Source organism: Perca flavescens, chromosome 13 (genome assembly GCF_004354835.1).
Source record: "Perca flavescens isolate YP-PL-M2 chromosome 13, PFLA_1.0, whole genome shotgun sequence".
NCBI lineage: Eukaryota > Metazoa > Chordata > Actinopteri > Perciformes > Percidae > Perca > Perca flavescens.
The window spans coordinates 32,686,857-32,706,552 of record NC_041343.1 but is presented as its reverse complement, the minus strand read 5'-3'; the positions used below and the strand labels follow the sequence as shown (position 1 = coordinate 32,706,552).

Here is a 19,696-nt window from a genome sequence, read left to right as displayed (position 1 = left end):
TATTGTATACCTCATGGTTTTCTGATGGTGCCCCCTAGTTTTGTATTAATATGTTGATGTACCGTTAGTTCTCTGTTTACCAAGATGGAGACCGATTTACCCTATAACCTGAACATTTCTCGAAAGAGTCAATGATCACGAGTAGACAGGGCATTGATCTGCTAGGTTCGTACACAAAAAGTAATATATCATCTGCATAAAGCATATTTGTGAACTAAACCTCCTACCATAACACCTGGGAAGTTAGTCTCCCCCTAATGGCTGCTGCCAAAGGCTCTATGGCTGAACAAAACAACCAAGGAGACAGAGGTGAGCCCTGTCTTGTTCCCCTTCCAAGAACAAAATATTCAGAAATTAACCCATAACTTTGCACTGCAGCCTCTGGGTGTTTATACAGCACCTTAATCCACTTTATAAAAATGATGCCAAACCCATAAATCTCCAAAATGTTGAACATATAGCCCCATTCAACCATATTAAAGGGAAATAGCAGCTATTGGAGATCGTCTATCAGCTACAGACAATATAAATGAGACGCCTGATATTATCTGACGAGCTACGCCTGCGAATAAACCCCACTTGATCAGGATAATTAAGAGAAGTAATAACCTTATTTAAACTAATAGTAAGATTAGGGAAATTGGGCAGTAATTCTTAGTCTTTTATTTGCACTATTATAGAATTAAAGGAATTAAGAAATCATACAATCAACTTAAAATCCTGAATTGTATCGAATTATGGGTCGAGTGTATCGTTACATCCCTTGAAAGTAATGAAGAGATAATTAACAATCTGGTGACAGCATGTACGCTCCACAAAAAAGGACAGCGATGTCACTGCAGCTACCTGGGAGGTGTAGGATGTTTTGGAGGATCTTCTTTTCGGGCTTCACAGCTGCAAAAGGATCCATCTGAACAAACCACAAGATTAAAACACCATTAGAAATAATTCCTCTTATGTATGTCAAATATTGGGAACACCCCCTCAGTATATATATGAGAAAAAAAAAATGTAAAAAATAACGCAGATTAATCCATTCCATATTGATTCTAGACACATTCGACTGTAAAATGAATGAGGGAGACGAGAATGCGCTGCCTGGATCATTGATTCGAACATTTACTTATTTTTTATAAGATCATTTTTTTGGGGGCTTTTCCCTTTATTAAATAGTGACAGTGGATAGACATGAAAGGGGGAGAGAGATGGGGGATGATACGCAGCAAAGGACAGGAAGTAGGACTCGAACCTGCGCCTCTGCAGGACTCAGCCAACATGGGGCAAACGCTCTTACTGGGTGAGCTAGATTGGTCCTGTTTTTTTTGTTTGATTCAAACCAAAATTGCATGTGTGAAACCTCTCTGGATCAAACCGCTGAACCTTGGTCAAACAAAAAAGGTAGCCTCAGTCCAGCTCAAACTGAACCATGTTGGGTTGGTTTTTAGTGTGAAAACATTTATTCTGTATGGTTCTTTCGGACCAATTACTGGAAGTTCTGGCATGCTGTCAAAAGTCAACGCCTTTTACAGAAGTCGAGAAGCCACAAACAAACATGTGCACCTGTTGGTTAGACTCCGAGTCCAGGTGAGTCTCCCTCTTCGTGGCTTTTATGATTAATCTCATTTTAATTCTCACATTCTGGATGCTTTTGAGCCTAGGCAAATTTACCTTAAAAGTCAAGGTTTTTATTTTGACCAATTCTGCTGTTCAGATTGGCGATATTTTTCTTCCTACTCTGGCGAAGGAATGACCCTCCTTACTGCTAATTGGTTTTCCCTGAACCCACCAACGAATAATAGCCAATCAGAGGCTGAGTAAGAAGGTCATACCTTCGCCATAGTAGGATTTGTAATTTAGCATCCAGATGTGCCATATTCCGGAGACAAACATGACTGACTTGTGGCTTTATAAAAGTAGAGCGGAGAAATCACTGCAGGTACCTTTTCAATGCTGGTGTATACAGTAGAGTTCAGCGATACAAGTCGAGAGTAATGATGGGTCTTCATGTTGGTAACCTTAACAACATCTCCAACTGATAATGTTTGGCATAGCTCAGTGGCGTCCCCCCACATGAAGATCTCGATGGAACTGGTGTTGTCTTTTAGTTGGAATCGTCGCCTCTTTCTTTCCGGGTCGAACTTCACCTTAACCGTTTTGACACAATGGTCAATCTGAACAAAAAGATATTTAAAAAAAAACGAAATTACTTATTTTTCACAAATAAAAAAACAATTTGTCTTGGTATACATGCATTTTCTCAACTTTTTTGTCTTAATTTTCAATTCAAAATTGGAAAATGGATAAAACCTTTGGTTATGTATCATTATTATTAAGGTTATCGTTTGGAATTTTTCCGATACTGGGGCAAAAACGATACTTTTAAAAATATTTTTTTAAACAAGATACAGTATATATATAATTCAAACACTATGATGAAACTGGCTCTCAAGTTAACAGCACCTCAGATTAGAGCCCACATAAATGCGTCACAGTGGTCAAGTAGCACACATCTCAAAATCAACTGTTCAGAGGAGATTGCATGAATCAGGCCTTCATTGTTGAATTGCTGCAAATTGTCATCAAAGCAAAAGGTGGCCACTTTGAAGAATCTAAAATATAAACCACATTCTGGTTTGTTAAACACTTTCTGTTTACTATATCATTCCAAATGTGTTAATTCATAGTTTTGATGTCTTTAATATGAATCTACAATGTAGGAAATAATAAAAATATATTAAAACCATTGATTGAGATGGTGTGTCCAAACTTTTGACTGGTACTGTATATACATTAATACGGCTACTTAAAATAGAGAAAAACTGTTTTATTTTTATTATAATCGCTGTAAACTCTGACAGTATTTGTAAATGAAAAGTAAGTAAGCAGTTTAAACTCACCTTTGTTACTTCTCCAATGACATTCACTTCTGTCTTATCAGCAAATGACTTCACTTCTTCAATGGATTTAACTGGACTGCCAGGCTTAATTAGATTCCCAAAAAAAGAGTAACATTTCATCTGTTGAGCTTTAAAAGGAGAAAAACACTTAAGTCAGTCTTTAGTTCCCGATGTTATGTCATAAATCAGCAGACATTTAGCTATAAAAGATCTTAAATAACTACCTGCATACAGGCAGCACTAAAAAAATCTTCTTGTTCTAAATTAATGAGATGAGGCCAATTTATTTCACTTAATTATGATGTTTGTTCTGTTAGTTTGGTAAAATGTTAACCTATTATTTTAGCTGAAAACATTGCAAGTCTAAACCCTTTACCCCACGTTAACCTACTTGCTGCAGGCTTTTTTTCCTCCTCACATTTTCTTTTCTTCCCTGAAAAACAAAATTGATAATGTAAATTAATTTTTTGTAAATAACTGTCCATCCATCCATCCATCCATCCACAAGGGCAGCAGCTCCAGCAGGGGACCCCAACCTTCCCTTTCCCGAGCCACAATAACCAGCTCTGACTGGGGGATCCTGAGGTGTTCCCAGGCCAAGGTGGAGATATAATCCCTCCACATAGTCCTGGGTCTTCCCCGAGGCCTCCTCCCAATTGGACGGGCCTGGAACACCTCCCTAGGGAGGCTCCCAGGGGGCATCCTTACCAGAGGCCCAAACCACCTCATCTGGCTCCTTTTGACGCAAAGGAGCAGCGGCTCTACTCCGAGCTCCTCACGGATGACTGAGCTTCTCACCCTATCTCTATTGGAGACGCCAGCCACCCTCCTGAAGAAACCCATTTCGGCCGCTTTCATGACCATAGGTTAGGGTTTCGTCACAACAGTGCAGTAAAGTGAATGCCATACTGCCCCGCTGCGCCGATTCTCCGGCCATTCTCCCGCTCCATTGTCCCCTCACTCGCAAACAAGACCCCAAGGTACTTGAACTCCTTCACTTGGGGTAAGGACTCATTCCCTGCCCGGAGTAGGCACCCTATCGGTTTCCTGCTGAGAACCATGGCCTCAGATTTACAGGTGCTGATCCTGATCCCAGCCCCTTCACACTCTGCAGCGAACCAATCCAGTGAGTGCTGCAGGTCGCAGGCCGATGATGCCATCAGAGCCACATCATCTGCAAAAAGTTCAATCAATCCAGGGTTTCCCAATCCAGCGACATGCACGGTCACATAAAAGAGGCGGTGTTTGCACAGCACGACCAATCGCAAACATCTACCAGAGCCACATATTTTACATAAGAAGAGCAAACTATAATTCTACATAAATATGAAGAACACAGACACAATTTTACAGGCAAAATGCTGAAGAGCGATGTGACACTTATTGAGGCTTCGTATATCTTTTTCATCAAAAGCCAACCCTCTTCATGCCTTCCCCTCGATAACCCTCGCCCCGACTATGCCCTCTTCTGCCGTACAGTAACACCAGCTACTGTCAGCGGAGCAGATGTTTTGGTCTATATTAAAATGAGTTATTTCAGATACTTCCCTGCTTTTAGTTTATTAGAGAGACACACACGCCCGTATTAAAGGGCCCTCACCCGGGTCAGGGAACCCGGAGGCAAAGCAAGAGGCTTCGATTTCTACCTTAGATGTTCCCCACTAACGGGCTCTTAATCCCCTGTGTATGCAAAGCACTGCCCGAGGGAATCTTTATTACCAAATGATTTTTCTTAAGTAGTCACGGTTTTAAGACCGCTCCTCTCAGGATCACCGAAGGTCCCTTCCTTCCAAAGGACGCCCGCTAGTCTTCCTGGTCGGCGCATCGAGAGAGGCCAAGTGCTCGGGGGCTCTGACCGGCCGAGCGAGTAGGGAAATGCACTCCACTGAGAGATAACAGGAGGTCTGACTGTCAAGATCGGTCCCCGCCAGGCTGCAACTCGCCACAGGCGGTTAAAGAGGAGTCTGAGCTATCCTCAAGTAGGTTGTCCCCTGCTCGTACGGCAGGTGTGGAGGAAAAAAGAGAGGATCTTCCAAAAAAGGCAAAGAAATTCAGTTTTTGGTTACCTAGCTCAACACAAGCTCAGGTATTTTTATTTTATATGAAGCAGAGAAAACTGAAAATGAAAAAATGAAAAATGAACAAAGTCCTGAACCTAGTAGATTCAGTGAGCAACTTCTCTAAATGCTGAAGTACTAACACCCTCGCGTCCGAAGAGCAAGGTGCCCTAACCACACAAGAGAATTTTTCTATAGAAGAAGAATATGCTAATGCAGATACGAGCCAAAAGTCACGTAGACGAGAGGCAGAAGGCACAAACAGGAAACTTCCTCTTTGAGCATATTCCATCTCTATATGATACACAGGCTACATGATCAATGACTATCACTTGAACTGCCCCTTTTTATACAGCAGGATCCTTCACTCTTTCATTTGAAAGCACACAGACAAAACCATGATCCATTTATAGTACAATACATACCAATACTTTTATAGCAGTAATATAGGTTTTTAGCTGTTTTTGGGTTAATACATTTCTGAACAGTAATACATATTCTTAGCTGTTTTGGGGTTTTCAACTGAACCCCCGTTCAACAACGCAATACAGTCACTGCTTCCTAAAACAGGAAGGGAAGCTGGCAAAAAAATAGGTGTAAATCGTTAATCACAACTCTTATTAATATCACTTCCTCATCAGTCAGGCACAAGATCTGACCATAATTACACTTGTCCTTTCCATAAACTGTCATTGCGTTAGCCTATTATTTCATTTGCAACCTTGGCAGTGGGAAGCAATCGTGAGAGCAAATAAAAAGTATAAAAACATAATTCAAACCGATGTGCGCATTGGCAACACATGGCTCAAAAAGCCGACAAATAGCCTTTAGGCCTACGTTACCTCCGCTGAAAATCTATATCTTTCATAAAAATACCCATCAGGAAATGTTAATGGGGTTGTCGGTCTCTAAATTTTTTAACGTTTATGAGTGCACCTCTATCTCTCTCTCTCCCCCTCTCTCTCTCCCTCTCTCTCTCCGAGCTCCGCCTGATCTTCTAAGAACAGTGACGCTGTTATCAATCGAGTATTGATTGGTAAGTAGGCGGTGCTTTAACACCAGTTGATCTCTAATCTCCAACTTAACCTGCTCCCGACCAGGTTAGGTGTTCAGCATAAATTACCACGGTGATTAAACCCGGTAACGAGTGATCCACCGTCATGATACACAAAACCCTGGGTTGAACCTGTTACCTCGTTACGTCGTTAATGCCAAATCTTGCTTCCTAGTACAGACCTGTGGTCCATTGTTCCACAAACAGGACAGAATCTGCATTTTTCCCCTGTAATCTTCTTTCCAGCACCTTTCAGTGGGTCTCAGCGTCAGATACCCACAAGGCAAAAGGCACCCCTTTAGCGTCTGTATGGTAAGCACTGGGCATAAGGTTGGTCGTTAAAGGAGACTTTTTGTGTTAGTAACTAATGCCAAAGGCCCCTGACCAAGTGTAGGTTTTGTGACAATGTGTTTCCACCAGATGGTGATCAGTTGACAGTTCCAACCCTCACTTTACAAGAAAACATGCGGCCTCAGATCATTCGATACTATCACAAAATTGATGTGTTATCGATATGTTCGAAGATGTGTTCGTTAAAGACAATCCATGACTAGCACAGAAGACTAACAACGAACTACTGCTTGGGTTTAGATCAGGGAGGCCGTTACTCTCAATCACGCCTCTCCAGGTGTTTTCATCATTGCCAGACGGGGGCCCGGACTTCGTTAAAGGGGTGATAGAATGCAAAACCAAGTTTACGTTGGCATAGTTGAATAACGACAGTTCGTGGGTAAATAGGACATACATAGAACCTCAAAGTCCCATTGACACCTCTTTCCTCTGCAAATCTCACTATTTGAAACTGCTGCTGAAAATGGGCGAATCCAAACAAAGCTAGTAGTTGACGTCAACTCGGTGGCGGTACCTTAATTGGCTCTGGTCTGTACCTTTGTCATGCCCTAAAATGTACATACAGACACCTGGTCTGAGACCAGCTGGTGTTCTGAATGTAGCTGATTGGAAATTACAAAGAAGAAAAGTTTGAAGTTTCAAGGATATTGAAAATGAACCACGGTTGTAAATGCAGTGTTCCAGGCTGTACACTGGAATACTGGCCCATGTGTGCACATGTACACACAGAGAAAAGTGTTTAGAACTTAATTAAGGAGTAGATATCGGACAATGGAGCAGGAGTTGTGGATCTAACGCGGCGCAGAGGACTTGCAATGGGCAGTGTGTGCTGGAGCTGCTGCCGCTGCTGTTGCTGTGGAGCTGCCTGCTGGCAGTTCACAGCCTATGTTGACTTTTTTTTTGTTCCCAACATGGATCCTCAGGGAACAAGGGGCTGTGGAGCCACCAGGATGAGACATAAGAACATAGTAGTTACAACTCTGTCTGTGTGCCTGTGGGCTTCACTCTCTGCTAAATGTCCCTGCGCTGAGACACTGAACTAGCTGCAGCGTCGAGATGTGATTCCTTGTCTGAAAGTGGAGCTTTTTTATGTCCCAAGCAGGGGCGGATTAAGGTGGTCAGGGGCCCCTAGGCTGCTCTTTGTGTGAGGCCCCCCCTTAATCATTGTGCTTTACTGGAAAAATGTATTTTGTGCCATACATGGTCCACATGCAAATAATAATAATAATTTTAACTGACACACACACACACACACACACACACACACACACACACACACACACACACACACACACACACACCAACTACCACCACACCACATAGGTAAAATGAGAAAACTACATCATAAAACTATCATCAACAGATATGTAAGTGGAAAGAATACCAGATATTATCCTCTGCCACCACAGCACCAAAACAATTACAATGGAAATGTAACTAAACAGCAAAGCAGCAGAATTCCCCGGATTCACAGTTCAACAGCAAGCTGGTAATCACGTTTATCTTTCTAAACCAACAGGTAGGCTACAGCATCTGCAGCAGTGCAGAACACCTGGTTTTACTGAGGCAAAATCACAACTTCACTACCAGTGGTGGAAGAAGTATTCAGATCTTTTACTTCAGTAAAAGTACTAATACCATACTGTCCTGCATTGAAAATGTTACTTAAGTAAAAGTATGTAAGTATTATCAGGAAAATGTTCTTGAAATATTAAAAGTGAAAGTACTGAATGTCGAAAAATCCTCATATTTCTTAAACAAACCAAACAGTACTGTCAATCAACTAGTGTTTAATGGTCTATTCATCTCAGCTGACTTGTAGGTATATTGTTGGCTAGTTTAGTTTAGAATCAAACATCACATTTTATAAATTACATGTGTTTTGTGTGCAGAAATCTTAATGTGTAAAATAACTAGTAACTAAAGCTGTAACAGATGAATGTAGTGGAGTAACTAAAGTAACTAGTAACTAAAGCTGTAACAGATGAATGTAGTGGAGTAACTAAAGTAACTAGTAACTAAAGCTGTAACAGATGAATGTAGTGGAGTAACTAATGTAACTAGTAACTAAAGCTGTAACAGATCAATGTAGTGGAGTAACTAATGTAACTAGTAACTAAAGCTGTACCAGATCAATGTAGTGGAGTAAAAAGTACAATATTTTTCTCTGAAATGTAGCGGAGTTGAAGTAGAAAGTGGCATGAAAAGAAAAGACTCAAGTATCTCAACATTTGGACTCAAGTACAGTACTAGAGTACATATACTTAGTTACATTCCACCACTGATCATTACTGAGACACAAACCACTGTGCAATACACTAAACTGTGAATAAAATAAAAATAAAAAAACAGCAGCAGCAGCAGCACATAACACTGTTATTAACAACAATAATGAAACAGCAGCACAACATGTAGGCTACATATTGTTGCATAATCATCAAACCTTTAGAATTTTTTTTTAGAATTCACATGCAGGATCCGAGCTATAGGTAGCAGCAGGGACGGACTGGGACCAAAAATTGGCCCTGGCATTTTGGCCCAGACCGGCACACCACAGAAGATCACAAATACCCCCCCGTCCTTGCTCTCCCCTGAATGTGTATAGCAACTCCTACTCCTTAAAACTATTAACGCTATGTAAGGGGTAAGCAAGAATCATTGAGAGTTGACACATTAAATACAAAAAAGTGCCATTTATTAATATAATAAAACTGTATACTCCTCATGAATCATAAAACAATATATATATATATAATCATTTCATGACTGAAGAGGCCCTGTGCTTTAATTTCAAGAGGTCTAGCATGAGTTTTTTTCTGCCAGTGCAGATAGAAAAACTACAATTCTCATTAAGAAAGCTTGCATGATGTGCAACGTTTATCTAGGCTACTTTAAGGACACAAATGCACAAGCTTAAGGTTTGATGAACCTTAAGGTGGTGTTTTGCTTATTATTAAGATGTAGGCTACTTTGTTGAATGAAAGGTAGGCTAATATTGCCTAATAATAATAAAACGGTGAGAAAATGATCAGTCAAGAATGATACAGTATAGCATGCCTATTTCTTTTATTGTTGTAGTGTTATCATCAACAGTTTGTCCACCACTCAGTTTTATCAAGGGGTTAAGTGTTTTAAGGGGAGTTGTGTTTACCGCAGCCGGTTGTAGCCTCACTCCCTCATCTCTGTCCCTCTCCTCCTGAGTCTCCTCCTCACTGTGCATGTCACTGTAGCCGACACCAGCACCACTATCATCGGCCACGGGAGCTGATGGAGGTCCTGCTACTGGCCAAAACATGTCTGTCCATTTGACACATTTTGCAGCGCTTCTTTTTCTCACGCAGCTTCTCAGCACCTCCTTTGCGTTTCTTCTCCATGATATCTATTACTGTTCTAGCCTGGCAGATGCACACACGAAACTGCATGCAGGCAGAAATCCCAAAGAGGGTGCTGTTTAAAGATATGCTGTCCTCTTCATTGTCTTGGTTAACGTTATCCTCACCTAGCGCCACTTCACAGCTAGCTGCTGCTGTAGCGGCATGTTCATCGCTTTGGACTGTTGTTCTTCATGTCTGTATCCCCAACAGTAGTCGTAAAGAAAGTTTGTCATCTTTGGCAGCGTTGCCAAATACTTATCGGCGTCTTTTTTCTTTTTTTAGACTCATCTTGCTTCGTCTCTGTTTGTGTACTCCCAGTTCTCCTGTCACTGTGTTTATCTTTCGCACCACCCACCGTTATGGACTAGTCCATTTCAATTTGAAAGTAGGGGGTGTATGGAAAAAAATAGTCTATGTGATATTTTTGACTAAAGTGTTTTTTGGCCAGCCCAGAGTCAATTGAAAAAACAATGGGCCAATTAAAAAATAAATGTTTCTTATGGGCCAATTAGTCTTTTTTTTTTCACGCTGAAGTAAATTCAAAATAATAATAAATTGTCTGGCTAATCCGGGGCCCCTGCACACGTGGGGCCCCTAGGCTGCAGCCTCAAAAGCCTGTGCATTAATCCGCGCCTGGTCCCAAGGGTAACGTTACAACATCACTAGTTGTAATGAAAGTGTTGAAACTTTGGATTGGTGTGTGTGCATGCGTGACACACTGGAGGATGACTAAACTGTAACTAAACTGTGTCTGCTTTGTACAGTAACATTAGTTGGTAAGTTTAAATGTGTCAGAAAAGAAATGAAGTTTGAAGCAAGCCGGGGATATTTTCTCGGGCCTCGGCTGCCCCGGTGGCGCTGCAGCAGCTGCCCGGTCGCATGTTTGGAAGTCTATAGGTAACGTTAACAGACAGTGTGTGAGTCTAATGATGGAAACCAAACAAAGAAAAGGGAAAGGTGGTGCTGAGAAGGTCAGGCCTGGCTTGGCCGCTGAGCTGGCAAGCGGCGTCTTTCTCCTTTTGCGTCCCGCTGTCTCTCCTACCTACACCGGCCCTTGCACCCTGTCCCTCCTCCCATTTCTACCTGCCTGCGCACTGACAGTGTTGCCAACTTAGCGACTTTGTCACTAGATCTAGCGACTTTTCAGACCCCCTTAGGGACTTTTTTTCACAAAAGTGACTAGTGACAAATCTGGCGACTCTCTGTAGAAAAGACGCCAGTATTGTCCAGCGAGCACGCAAAGTATTTCTCTCCGGTGGCCGCCAAAACATTCACCTCTCTCTTCTGTTCTGTGACAGAGGAGCAGAGAAGCAGCCCCTCCCCTCTCTCCTCATGTGCAGCAGCACTACGCAGCTTCATGCGATGGAAACCAACCAATCAGCATGCAGCTCATCTAAATATTCATGAGCATACCATATAAGGGAGAAAACCTCTCATTTCATTCTATGGCTATTTCACAGGGTTGCATTAGGATGCATAGAACAGCACCCGGGCCATTTTCATCCCAACCAATGTTACATGCACTATTAGGAGACCTTAAGGAACAGTGTGAAATACCCTATATAATCAGTATATCACCCCTTTAATATAGCAACAATATAGAAACAATTTAAAGTGACAAAGTGTGTGATCCCGATTCAGCTTTCAACATCACTTCATCACAGTGTCGCAGTATTTGATTTCTTCAGCTGCTCAGTGTGTGTTGACCTACCAGCTGCAAATGTTTTCTTCTTGGCCACTTCAGATTTTTTCTTCTTGGCTGCTGCAGGTTTGTTCTCCTTGGCCACTTCAGATTTTCTCATCTCTGAAAAAGACATTTTAGAAGTTAAACACACTTTTAACTCGACATGTTGCATAATGTATTTTGTCCTTGTGTATTGTATACTTCGATGCTATGTATACTTGTATACAATACAAAGGTGTGTGTGTGTGTATATATATATATATATATATATATATATATATATATATATATATATATATACAGTATATATATATATATAGTATATATATATATATATATATATATATATACTATATACAGTATATAAGTACAGACCAAAAGTTTGGACACACCTTATTGTTCAATAAGTTTTCTTCATTTTCATGACTATTTACATTGTAGATTCTCACTGAAGGCATCAAAACTATGAATGAACACATATGGAATTATGTACTTAACAAAAAAGTGTGAAATAACTGAAAACATGTCTTATATTTTAGATTCTTCAAAGTAGCCACCCTTTGCTTTTTTAGATAACTCTGCAAACCCTTGGTGTTCTCTCAATGAGCTTCATGAGGTAGTCACCTGAAATGGTTTTACCTTCACAGGTGTGCCTTGTCAGGGTTAATTAGTGGAATTATTTCCCTTATTAATGGGGTTGGGACCATTAGTTGTGTTGTGCAGAAGTCAGGTTGATACACAGCCGACAGCCCTATTGGACAACTGTTAGAATTCATATTATGGCAAGAACCAATCAGCTAAGTAAAGAGAAATGAGTGGCCATCATTACTTTAACAAATGAAGGTCAGTCAGTCCGGAAAATTGCGAAAACTTTAGATGTGTTCCCCAAGTGCAGTCGCAAAAACCATCAAACGCTACAACGAAACTGGCTCACATGAGGACCGCCCCAGGAAAGGAAGACCAAGAGTCACCTCTGCTGCTGAGGATAAGTTCATCAGAGTCACCAGCCTCAGAAATCACAAGTTAACAGCAGCTCAGATTAGAGACCAGATGAATGCCACACAGAGTTCTAGCAACAGACACATCTCTAGAACAACTGTTAAGAGGAGACTGCGCGACCTCACTGACCGCTTCCAACATGTCCGAGTCCAGTCATATAAGTCAGAGGCCCTTGGTCTGACCACCAGTCTCCCTCAAGGATCAAATTTAGGACCATTGTTGTTCTCACTTTATATTAATGACCTCCCGTCCGTTTGTTCTGATTGTTCTGTGCAGATGTATGCTGATGACACCGTAATCTATGTTCATGGTAGTAATATCTCTTAGGTGGCTGAGAAGCTCACTAACACTATGCTTAATATTACAGCTTGGTTAGAACAATCCTGCCTGCAGTTGAACACATCAAAAACAGTAGCAATGTTCTTCAGCAAGTCCCAAAGAAACTTTAATGTTGAGCCGGATGTTTTAGTGTCAGCAGAAAGGTTGCAGATCGTGTCTGAATACAGATATTTGCGGGTATCAATTGATTCAAAGTTGTCATTTACATCACATGTTAAAACAGGTCTGTAATCGAATCAAATTCAACCTCAGTAATTTTAGATACATTCGCCATCAAATGTCCACACAGTCAGCAAAAATGTACATGCACTCGATGATCTTGTCACATATCACTTACTGTTTACCCATTTGGTTACAAGCTAGTGTAACATCTCTGAAACCTCTGCAATCACTTTACAAACAAACTGTTAAAATCCTGGACAAAAAAAAAACAAGTATTTCTCATCATTGTCCAATATTACAAAAATACAGATTACTTAACTGGGAAAATATGGTTAAATATTCAAATCTATGTCTTGTCTATAAAATTATTCACGGTTTATCATCCCCTTCTCTCCACCAGTTTGTCAACATCAGAACAGCTGATCACAGCAGAACCAGAGGTGCAGCGAGGGGAGATTGTATCATTCTGTTGAACGAGAGTATGTGAAATCCAAAAAACAATTACAAATTATATTCCTGCTTTTTGAAATATTTTTGCTTTTTGAAATGTATTTGTATTAATCCAAAAGACAGCTAAAACTATACTTCTGCTTTTGAAAATATATCAGCTCAAGAATAGTGGAGACTGTGCTTCTGCTTTTGACATGAGTTAACCCAAAAACAGCTAAAATATATTTCTGCTCTTGAGACTATAATACTGCCTTTGATTTTGGTTTATGAGTGCTAATGTGCCTTTAGAAATATAATCATGCTAAGTTTTTGTGTTACTGATATTACTATAAACATGCTTAGAGACATTTTAGTGTGAGTTGCGGTGTGAAGCTGCCTATTTGATCCTGCAGTCGGAAAGAGGAAGTGTCTGCAAGAGGCTTCAGATGCATAAGTTGCTTTGTGTAACTGTCTGTCTGAACCTGCACAGCTGGAAAGAGGAAGTGCTGTTGGGGCCCTGTGTACAGGGGTTAGGCTCTGGGTGCACATAAGAGGTGAAAAGGTTACGGCTCTGACCTATTGATCAATGCAGTCGAACTGAGCCGTTAGATTCTATGTTAGATAGCAACATGCATATGTATAAAGGAAATATCGTCATATGAGATGTTTCTACGTATATCCAACCTGATGCTTGCTTTAAGACTGTATTACCATGTAAGGTGAAACAAATGTGATAAAACACACCTCGCTGTGATGGGGGGTTGAACCCCAAGAAATGTACATATAAAAATGGGTGCTTTGCTGAAAGCTCGCTCCCTCCCTTGGGCTCGTTTTCGTGTCTTAGAGCATTTTTTGAGTGATTGAACTCTGTTCATTTTTCCATTTATTTTGTTTGCTTGCTAACTTTTTGCTTTTTTAAAAAAAATAATAAAACCACCTGTGTTCGTCTTGAGCAAGGTGACCCAAAAAACCTTGTGAGTCTTTTTTTGCTTTTTTAGAAGACTTTCTTTCCTTTTTTTCTTTTTTTCCTTTTTTTTGCCACTTGCCTGCGTGAGCGGGGACCCCCCTAAAGGGGAAGTGGGGGCCTCCTCTTTAACCGTGCGGTTTGCAGCAACCCCGGGGACCGACCTGACCAGCAGACCTTTGATTCTCCAGCTGAGCGGAAACCTCTGTGACCACGGCAGAGGCAGCTGTCCGAGTGTGAGTAATCAATTGTAATTGTTTGGTTATAAAGATCTTCTGTGTGCTGTGTATTTCACATACGGGGGACATCTAGGTTGTCAATCAAAAGCCTCTTGTCTCGTCATCGGGTTTCCACTGTAGCGAGAACCCACCAGTGCGGGGGTGTGTGTGTCTCTTTAAAAATAATCTAAGAACCATAGGGAAGTATCTCAAATTCATCTGAACCTATTAATAGTTATAATACAATATTTATAATATTTGAACCTCTAATATTTTAATACCTACAGTATTAAATATAGGGCAGTATCTGAAACAACTTCTCTAATATAGACTTAACCATCCGCCCCGCTGACAGTATCTGTAACGGCTGTACGGCAAAAGAGAGCTTAGAGGGCGAGGGTTATCGGGGGGAGAAGGGGGGTTGGCTTTAAAAGAAAAAGCGATACTATGCCTCGATAACTGTCACATCGTTCCACAATTCCATTTAGGAAAAGTGTATTTGGCCAAACTTCCTTCTCTGTTCGAGCTGCTACAGAGTGGAACCTTACCCCCATAACCATCAGAAATCTAAACACTTACAGTACTTTCAAGATACAGTTAAAGAAATTGCTCATTGATAATCAGAACTGTCAACATTACCATTAAGTTCTTGACCTGCTCACACTGCCCCCTGTTGGCTTTTTGACCCTGTGTGTATATATATATATATATATATATATATATATATATATATATATATATATATATATATATATATGTTTGTGTCTTTGTCTAATGTTTGTCTGATTGTGGTCTGTTGTGCTCCTATTGTACATTTTTGCCTTAATAGTACCTTTTATCAAATGTATTTTAAATGTTATACTGTTATGTAAATGCGTAATTTTACAATCTTTTAGGGTGACTTTTTTACCATCTGTCTAGAGACTGCAGATACATACAAGTACATAATTCCATATGTGTTCATTCATAGTTTTGATGCCTTCAGTGAGAAGCTACAATGTAAATAGTCATGAAAATAAAAAGGAAACGCATTGAATGAGAAGGTGTGTCCAAACTTTTGGCCTCTACTGTATATTGTTTTAAAAGTATCTATATATTGTTACTTGTAATGTTCTGTTTAGTTAACTGCATAGGGACTACAGATTAATTTACAATTCTTGCTAACTCCTGTATGTTTACATATTGTATTTTATACTGATGTACATTACTGTCCCTATAAAATAAATAAATAACATCACAAATCTTATCAACTCACCTTTTTCTTCCTGCCGTTTTTTTTTCAGTTTCTCCACAAAGGGGCGCAACCAATTCTGGACTGCAGCGTCTTGCCTTGGTATCTTCTTCATTATTGTATCTATTCTAAAGATGGACCTTTCTGTCCCGTAATGCTCAACGATTAAATTAGGGATATCTTCTCTGGCCTTTCCCTTCTTCACTCCTTGAGGGATTTTGTCCAGAAAGAACAGCATCTCTGTGTATTGTTGCTCAGTCAAGTGCTTCAGGATGGAGTTCAGGGCTCTTTTCCACCTTTTCTCTGAAATCTTCAATAACATCTGCAACACAGAGAGAGGAGTCATTCTACATAAAACTCTCACATGAAATTATGAGATAAATGAGAAATGTTCAAACATTTTAAAAGAAACAGGAGATTTACCAAGTATCTTCATGTATAGTGATTTAGGATGTAAAATGTACAGTACAGGAAGTGATGCCAAAACCAGATTTTTTTCAGAATAGGGATTATTGTTAAGTGGTAACACCAGTGACATGACACCAGGGGAAAGACATTTTCATAATATTATTTATAATATTTAGTTGGTATTTTATTTTTATGTTATCCACTTCATAAATTGGATATTGGTGTAAACATTATTGCATTTGAAATAGCAGAGAAATATCTTTTTAAACTCAAAACATGCTCCTAAACCTCCATACATGACTGTAGGGACAAGCAATTTTCTTGTATTTGGCATTTTATATAATTGATCAGAGGCGTCGGACTGGGGGGATAAAGGGGACTGAGTACCCAGGGCCCTCATGTGAGGAGGGCCCAAAAAGATGCTAGAATGAATAGCTGTGGATGCAGGGAGGGGCCCATAGAGAAAGCCTTTCTACAGGGCCCAGAATGTTGTGCTGCGCCCCTGTAATTGATTAAAAACAAATATTGTCCAATTCATGGCTCAAATAGGTATAACTATTCAAAGACTATGCTACATTATTGAAATATAAAAAATCAAATGTTACTACAAAGAATGATTTGCTTTCTTCAAAGCCTGGGGACAGAAAAGTGGGCGTTTCTATAGAATGACCAACCTGACGGGATTGGTTGATTGTTGATGACAACAAAATTTCAAATTATGTCCCCAAAAGGAAACTACATCTGTTTTATCTAAAAAGATACATTTCTCTGTTTGTTTATCTCACTTCAATTGTATTGCTGCAAAATCAGATTGTCAAGCAGATAAAATGACCAACACAAATATAATAATAGATCCATACTTGGCGTCTGTGTATCAATACACTGTCAATTACAATACAATACATTTTTCCCCAGCCCTATTATTTACATGGCGGTATGGATTATGGAGACAGGCCAACATGTCTCATCTTTTAATGTCTTTCCCAGTAAGCACACATACGTCGTCGCAAAGTATGCAAAAGATCACTCCATCTGCAATTGATCGCGGGCCATTCTGAAGCGCCGTTTAATGAGTGTCTGGATGTCTTAATATGATGGAAATATATACATCGCAGTGACAAAGTAACTATATCAGTACAATGTAATTCAAGTTCCACACTTGATTGCTGGTCATTTTGAAGCATCGTCTAATGAGCGTCTGAATGTCTTTCCTTTACACACACTGTTGATGTGATGGACAGGGAATCTGAATTCTGCGAAGCAACAGATTCGCGCCACAGTTGATAAAGGAAGGAAAAAATGTTGCCACAGTCTACGAAGGGTTTGGATATAGACTGCTTCATTGCTGCTGTCAACCCCCACGGTAAGCACTACTTCATCTTAACGTAACGATAATACAAATATATAGGGCTGGGCGATATAGCTGAAAACTGTACCGCGATATAAGTGTTTCATATCGGTCGATATCGATAATTATTGATATTTTTTATGACCTATTTAAAATAAGGACCAGGAGAAAAATATATATTAAATTTAAACATTTTTATTTTAAACTTAACCTTCCTCTGATTATAATCCCTTCAGTTATAAAGCAGGAATGTCAACACAACCATGGAAAACACTCAAATAATTAAAATGTAAACATAGGTCTAAAATCACAATGAACACTTAACAATTATCTCTTAACATTAAGGTGCAAACTTAAAGAATGAGTAAGAAATGCTTAATAAAGTGTCATAAAATAGTGCAAAGTGTTAGCTAAATATAAGAAACCTGAGAAACTATTTTCTGCAGGTTTAGTGCTAGGTTGGTAACCTGGCTTCTGAACAGACAGGTCTGCCTCCGTTATTTCTTTGTGTCGTTTAGTAAGGCGCTGATGCAGAGTACCTCTCCATGGTGGTCTGCTGCTTGTAGTGTTTAGTAAGGCGCTGATGCAGAGTACCTCTCCATGGTGGTCTGCTGCTTGTAGTGTTTAGTAAGGCGCTGATGCAGAGTACCTCTCCATGGTGGTCTGCTGCTTGTAGTGTTTAGTAAGGCGCTGATGCAGAGTACCTCTCCATGGTGGTCTGCTGCTTGTAGTGTTTAGTAAGGCGCTGATGCAGAGTACCTCTCCATGGTGGTCTGCTGCTTGTAGTGTTTAGTAAGGCGCTGATGCAGAGTACCTCTCCATGGTGGTCTGCTGCTTGTAGTGTTTAGTAAGGTGCTGATGCAGAGTACCTCTCCATGGTGGTCTGCTGCTTGTAGTGTTTAGTAAGGTGCTGATGCAGAGTACCTCTCCATGGTGGTCTGCTGCTTGTAGTGTTTAGTAAGGTGCTGATGCAGAGTACCTCTCCATGGTGGTCTGCTGCTTGTAGTGTTTAGTGAGGCGCAGATGCAGAGTACCTCTCCATGGTGGTCTGCTGCTTGTAGTGTTTAGTAAGGCGCTGATGCAGAGTACCTCTCCATGGCGGTCTGCTGCTTGTAGTGTTTAGTAAGGCACTGATGCAGAGTACCTCTCCATGGTGCTCTGCTGCTTGTAGTGTTTAGTGAGGCGCAGATGCAGAGTACCTCTCCATGGTGGTCTGCTGCTTGTAGTGTTTAGTAAGGCGCTGATGCAGAGTACCTCTCCATGGTGCTCTGCTGCTTGTCTTGTGTAGCAGCTGCAGATGTTGTTGGACGTTGCTGGCGAATCGGGCTGTGCTCCAAAGTGTGAGCGCCGGCTAAGGTGGTAAAACAAGTTTGTGGTCGTACCAGTGTTGGTGGGGGACGACGGTCTGGATTTTATTGGTCTGTCTACGGTCAGACTTATAAAATCCCCAAAAACTGCCATACTGACTTTTGTTTTATCAACAATTTCCTCGCTCGCTGCGGCACTCACTTTCCACTTATCACTCCACGCCGGTTCTGTTATTGAAGAACCACAGACAGTGATGTGGCGCAACCAAACTTGATACTGTTACATGATTGGCTGTTAGAGTGTCACTCCCTACGTTGCTAGGTTACCAGAGAGCGAGTGCCTTTGTTCATGCAACCAAACTTGCTTCACAATCTCTGGTTTCTTCTGATGAAGAAAAACAAGTTATCGAACATTTTATCGACCACATTTTCTATTGATATTGATTACGTGTCTATCGCGATACATATCGTTATCGTTTTATCGCCCAGCCCTACAAATATATGTGTAAGTTGGTGTTTCTCTAACAAATAACAAGATGTGTTAGTAAGTTACGCCATGTCATGGTTTAAAGTAACTTTAGAGCCGTACGATCAGGCTTACAACATCGCACTAGCCGCCCTTTTTCACATTCATTTAAAATTAAAATATCCGTGCTCTAGCTAAATGTACTAATTCAACATGTTTGTAACAGTAAAAAATTCTAAAACACCATTTAATCTGTAAAATGTTATTCCATGTTTAGTTTTGGCATTTATGTCTCATGAACAACCCAAAGCAGCACAAACGTATTTACGAGAAAATCTGAAGTGGCCAAGGAGAACAAACCTGCAGAAAAAAAAAGTATTTAGTCAGCCACCAATTGTGCAAGTTCTC

At 40.4% G+C, this 19,696-nt stretch overlaps 1 protein-coding gene across 3 annotated transcripts in view; it reads right to left on the bottom strand.

Moving 5' to 3' along the window:
* LOC114566864 (uncharacterized) overlaps positions 1-19,696 on the bottom strand; it is a 55,227-nt gene that overhangs the window by 2,499 nt on the left and 33,032 nt on the right. For 2 of the 3 annotated variants that reach the window (XM_028595680.1, XM_028595683.1), the window contains exons 2-7: positions 15,784-16,081; positions 11,445-11,537; positions 3,289-3,330; positions 2,898-3,025; positions 1,941-2,171; positions 847-910 (exon numbers count right to left, since the gene is read on the bottom strand). In XM_028595680.1, the coding sequence (XP_028451481.1) occupies positions 847-910; positions 1,941-2,171; positions 2,898-3,025; positions 3,289-3,330; positions 11,445-11,537; positions 15,784-16,081 (856 nt within the window). The remainder of the gene's footprint in view (positions 1-846; positions 911-1,940; positions 2,172-2,897; positions 3,026-3,288; positions 3,331-11,444; positions 11,538-15,783; positions 16,082-19,696) is intronic. The other variant, XM_028595682.1, reaches the window with a different exon arrangement.